The 5204-nt window shown below is 42.1% G+C and overlaps 1 protein-coding gene across 1 annotated transcript in view; it reads left to right on the forward strand.

The window, feature by feature from the left end:
• ARAP2 (ArfGAP with RhoGAP domain, ankyrin repeat and PH domain 2) overlaps positions 1-3721 on the forward strand; it is a 123785-nt gene extending 120064 nt beyond the window's left edge. Inside the window, exons 26-27 of the mRNA XM_070948934.1 lie at positions 1842-1976; positions 3384-3721. Of these exons, the coding sequence (XP_070805035.1) occupies positions 1842-1976; positions 3384-3713 (465 nt within the window). The 3' untranslated portion in view covers positions 3714-3721. The remainder of the gene's footprint in view (positions 1-1841; positions 1977-3383) is intronic.
• The last annotated feature ends 1483 nt before the right edge of the window (positions 3722-5204 follow it).

Here is a 5204-nt window from a genome sequence, read left to right on the forward strand (position 1 = left end):
CGGAAGGCTGAGTCAACCTTGAGATGATCAGGATCGAACCGCTGGCAGTCGGCAGAATTAGCCTGAAATGCTGCATCCTAACCACAACTTAGATACCCTGTTTCCCCCAAAATAAGACCTCCCCTGATAATAAGCCCAATCGGGCTTTTGAGCGCATGGCAATAAGGCCAAGCGCTTATTTCACGGTTCAAAAAAATATAAGACAGGGTCTTATTTTTGGGGAAACACGATAGCAATAGCAATAGTACAGAAACTTATATGCCGCTTCACAGTGCTTTACAGACCTCTCTAAGCAGTTTACAGAGTTTGCCTATTGACCCCAACAATCTGGGTCCTCATTTTACTGATCTTGGAAAAGTGGAAGGCTGAGTCAACCCTGAGCTGGTCAGGATCGAACTGCTGGCAGTGGGCAGAATTATCCTGCACTACTACATTCTAATCCCTGTGCCACCATGGGAAGAGAGGGAGGGAGGGAGGGATGAAGGAAGGAAGTTAGGAAGGAAGTAGAAGGAAGGAGGGAAGGAAGGAAGGAAGGAAGGAAGGAAGGAAGGAAGGAAGGAAGGAGAGGGAAGGAGGGAAGGAAGGAAGCAATAGCACTTAGACTTATATACCGCTTCATGGTGCTTTACAGCCCCTCTCTAAGCAGTTTACAGAGTCAGTCTGTTGACCCCATTTTGAGGTCTGGGTCCTCATTTTACTGACCTCAGAAGGATGGAAGGCTGAGTCAGCCTTGAGCTGCTGAAAAGCGAATTGTTGAACTGCTGGCAGTTGGCAGTCAGCAGAAATAGCCGGCAGTAAGTGCATTCTAACCACTGTGCCACCATGACTCTGAGGAGTTCACATAGGTGAAAATAACTCACATGCCCTTACAAACCCTACCCAACTCAACAAAAGAGAAAATAAAAACGGAGAGGAAACTCCCAATCATGTTAACCTAACCTATCAAAGAGAAGAATTAGGAGGACATGATAACTGTCCTCCAGGACTTGAGAGGCTGTCACAGAGAAGAGGGGATTGACTTGTTCTCCAAAGCACCAGAGGGCAGGACAAGAAACCCGTCTTGACTACTGCAACCCGCTCTACATGGGGCTGCCCTTGAAGAGCATCCGGAAGCTCCAATTGGTGGAAAATGCAGAGGCCTGCATGGTTTTGTGCAGACTTCGGTGTGCACATATGTCACCTCTCCTGCAGGAGCTGCCTTAATTGCCAATTTGTTTCCGGGTGCAATTCAAAGGTGATGGTTGTGATCTTTAAAGCCCTTCATGGCTTGGAACCAGGTTATTTGAGGGACCATCTAGAAGGCCTCCAAGGTCCCTTCCAACTCTGTTGTTGTGTTAACATGGACCTCCAGATGCTTCCAGAACATTTGTTTTGTACGTACTCTGCCATTCCTAATGATCTGTGAATGGTTTGCTACACTTCAGATAAGGGGACGCGGTGGCTCAGTGGCTGAGCTTGCCGATCGAAAGGTCGGCAGTTCGGTGGTTCGAATCCCTAGTGCCGCGTAACGGGGTGAGCTCCCATGACTTGTCCCAGCTTCTGCCAACCTAGCAGTTCGAAAGCAGGTAAAAAATGCAAGTAGAAAAATAGGGACCACTTTTGGTGAGAAGGTAACAGCATTTCGTGTGCCTTTGGCATTTAGTCCTGCCGGCCATATGACCACGGAGATGTCTTCGGACAGCACGGGCTCTTCGGCTTTGAAACGGAGATGAGCACCGCCCCCTAGTGTCGAGAACAACTAGCACATATATGCGAGGGGAACCTTTACCTTTTTATACTTCAGACTGATGATGGTAACAAAAGTGATTAATGAAAGTTATCTTCTGTTTTCTTTCCCACAGCACAATGCTATGTGTCCACCAAGCGGGAAGACAAGGAAACCATCTATTACGAAAAATCCAAAAATCGTTGGGCTACCTTTAATACCAATTCAGCACCACCAAAGTATCCCAAGAAAGAAAGCCAGTTTAGCAGAGGTAATAGCAATAGCACTTAGTCTTATATACCACTTCTCTAAGAGCCCTCTCTAATCGGTTTACAGAGTCAGCCTATCGCCCCCAACAATCTGAGTTCTCATTTTACCGACCTCAGAAGGATGGAAGGATGAGTCAACCTGGAACTGGTCAGGATCGAACTCCTGGCAGTGAGCAGTGAATTAGCCTGCAATACTGCATTTTCACCACTGCGCCACCACTCCACCTTGTTATTAAAGAAGGAAATGTATTACTTGGAAACCGATTCTGGACTTTGTGCTTGAGGTGGAAACAAAATTGAAACTTTGAAATCCAGTTATTTATTAGGAGCTTCATGTCTGCGCGTTCCAAGTGAAGCCAATTCTGACCCCTGTTTCCCCCCTCCCCCCAAAGTGTGTTATCAGTCACATTCTCCAAAGAAGCAATTTCGTGGGTTGTAGAGATCACTCCCCTCCAGCCACTGTGGGTTGCCGCGGAGATGACCTTGATAGAGATATGGCTGGAATGTGCTTTTGTTTTGACTGACGTGCTGCCTCACGACAGCTGCAGAGTTTGTTTTCCCATCCCCCTTGCCTATGGCAACTCGAGAGCAGGCCGGGGATGCTTTGCGAGTTGACAGAAGTTTAATGTTACTATCTTATTCTACTGCTCCAAAGGGAGTCGGAAGTCAACACCTTTTCTTTCTTTTTTTCCCCTCTTTTCTATACTTTCCCCTTCCCTTTTCCCTCCCCTGTCTTTCCTATTATTTGCTCCTGTGTTTTTGTATTTTATATTTAGTTTTATTAGTTTAAACTAATAAAAAAAGAAGGAAATATGTGATTAAATGTAATAATTAAAGAAGGACATATATCTGTAAACTAAAGAAGCTCATGTTAGGAAAATCTTGGCTTGTATTTAAAGTACAGGCATGCCACACCCACCAAGCGACACTCACAGAACCGGTAGTAAAAAAAATTGTAGTAAAAAATTCCCACCTATCTCTCTACCTACCTAACCTACCTAACCAACCTACCTACCTACCTACCTACCTACCTACCTATCTATCTATCTATCTATCTATCTATCTATCTATCTATTTACCGTGTTTTCCCGAAAATATGACCCTGTCTTATATTTTTTTGAACCCTGAAATAAGCGCTTGGCCTTATTGTCATGTACTCAAAAGCCCAATTGGGCTTATTATCAGGGGATGTCTTATTATGAGGGAAACAGGGTATCTATCTATCTATCTATCTATCTATCTATCTATCTATCTATCTATCTATCTATCTATCTACCTATCTATCTATGTAATTCATTTATAAGAACTGAAACCCTTGGAGACTGTCAGAAGGACTGAAGTCCCCAGAGATAGGCTACAAAGTTGATATGAATGATTCAGTCTTTAACTCTTTCTCCATCTCTGCCCAGAATTCAAAACTGGAACCGGAACGGGACTTAGTCGAAGAGAAGACCGGTTTAAAGGAACGAGTATCACGGGTTGTCCAACATAAAGAACGAAAGGAGGAAAAAATCTGGAACCAAGGAAGAAAGCATCGCAGCCTGATCTGTTTGGAGGACATGGCTGAAGATGTTGTGAACTTGGACCGCCGATCCTGCAAAGAATCCAAATCACCAAGGAGAAATGAGAGCAAAGCAAGAGAAACTCCCTTGGAATCTGAGAAGCAGCTGCCAGCAAATGTTCTTCACGAGCTCCATGCAGTCTTACAGAGGACCAGAGCTTTCCATGATGACACCTAGAAGCCCTTTAGATATGGACATCAAAGAAATGAATTATTTTAATGTACAGTGTACATACTTTCAATGTATTTAAATGTAAATGTTGAACTAAAAGAGATCAAGTGCTCTCTATCAATTTGGGAACCTTAATAATTTTGTATTGATATTTGCCCCTCTCATTATCTACATGTTGGTCAACTGTCTGTGGAGATTCTCAGTCGTCCAGATCATGGTTGTTCCAAAGGTGCTTTTTCAGAAGGCAACTGCGTAGAGTAGAGTAGAGTAGAGTAGAGTAGAGTAGAGTAGAGTAGAGTTGAGTAGAGTTGAGTAGAGTAGAGTAGAGTAGAGTAGAGTAGAGTAGAGTTGAATTGAATTTTATTGGCCAAGTGTGATTGGACGTACAAGGAAATTGTCTTGGTGCATACGCTCTCAGTGTACATAAAATGATGAAAAGATACATTCATCAAGAATCATAAGGTACAACACTTAATGATAGTCTGAACTTTGTTCTTCCTTGAAGACGTTTCGCTTCTCATCCCAAAAGCTTCTTCTGTTCTTTAGAACTGTTCTTTAATTCTTTAGAACTGAAGAAGCTTCTGGAATGAGAAGCAAAACCTCTTCAAGGAAAAACAAAGCCCAGTTGCCTTTCGAAAAAGCTCCTTTTTGGGATAATGTTGGTCAACATTTTTTTCACCTAGATGGGAAAGTGGCAATCCATTGCTATTACCGAACGTCAACAAAAAGTATCGAAATAGGACGTGAAAACAATTCAATAATATTGATACATCCTAGTCCGTCTGGCTTCTGTGCACACTCTGAAGATAACATGAGAGTAAATGGATGGCGAGATGGGCAGTGTATAAATTTAAAATAAGTAAATATAATAAAAAATAAGGCATAATCATTTCCAATGGGCAATTATCTCACCGATATTTGTCATCCAAGTGGGAAATCAGCAAATGGCTTTAGGTTTGACAATTCTGATCTTGGTCAACCCTAGTCTACAACCGTTACGAGTTCAGTTTGTTTACAGTAGTGGCCAAAATTGTGGAAACCTTTTGGGAAAAGTGTATTTTTCTAAAACTAGCTAATAACACCACTTTTTTTTGGATAGTACCATAAAATTATATATCGATGGAAAGATAATTTAATGAAGAAGGTAATGCAATAACTTTTATGAAGGATTTGCTATTAGAATAGCAGTTACAGTATAAAGAAGAAAAGGGAAACAAGTAGAAAAAATGAGATATACAAAAATTATCACCATAGAAAAAACGAGATATACAAAAATGATCTCCATGTCAGTGAATACTTAGTTGGGTAACCTTTAGCATGAATTGTGTCCTTACAACGTCTTCCCATGGAGTGAACCAAGTCTTTTAGTTCCGCAGCTATTCTCATGTGAAACCAAGATTGAATGATGGCTTCTATTAACTGGGTTTTATTGCTGGGTCGCTTCTGACAAGTTTTTTTAGTCGGCTCCATAGATTTTCCATTGGGTGAAGGTCTGGG

The sequence above is a fragment of the Pituophis catenifer genome, unplaced genomic scaffold (assembly GCF_029215685.1).
Source record: "Pituophis catenifer annectens isolate HBS135680 unplaced genomic scaffold, rPitCat1.0.hap2 SCAF_8, whole genome shotgun sequence".
NCBI lineage: Eukaryota > Metazoa > Chordata > Lepidosauria > Squamata > Colubridae > Pituophis > Pituophis catenifer.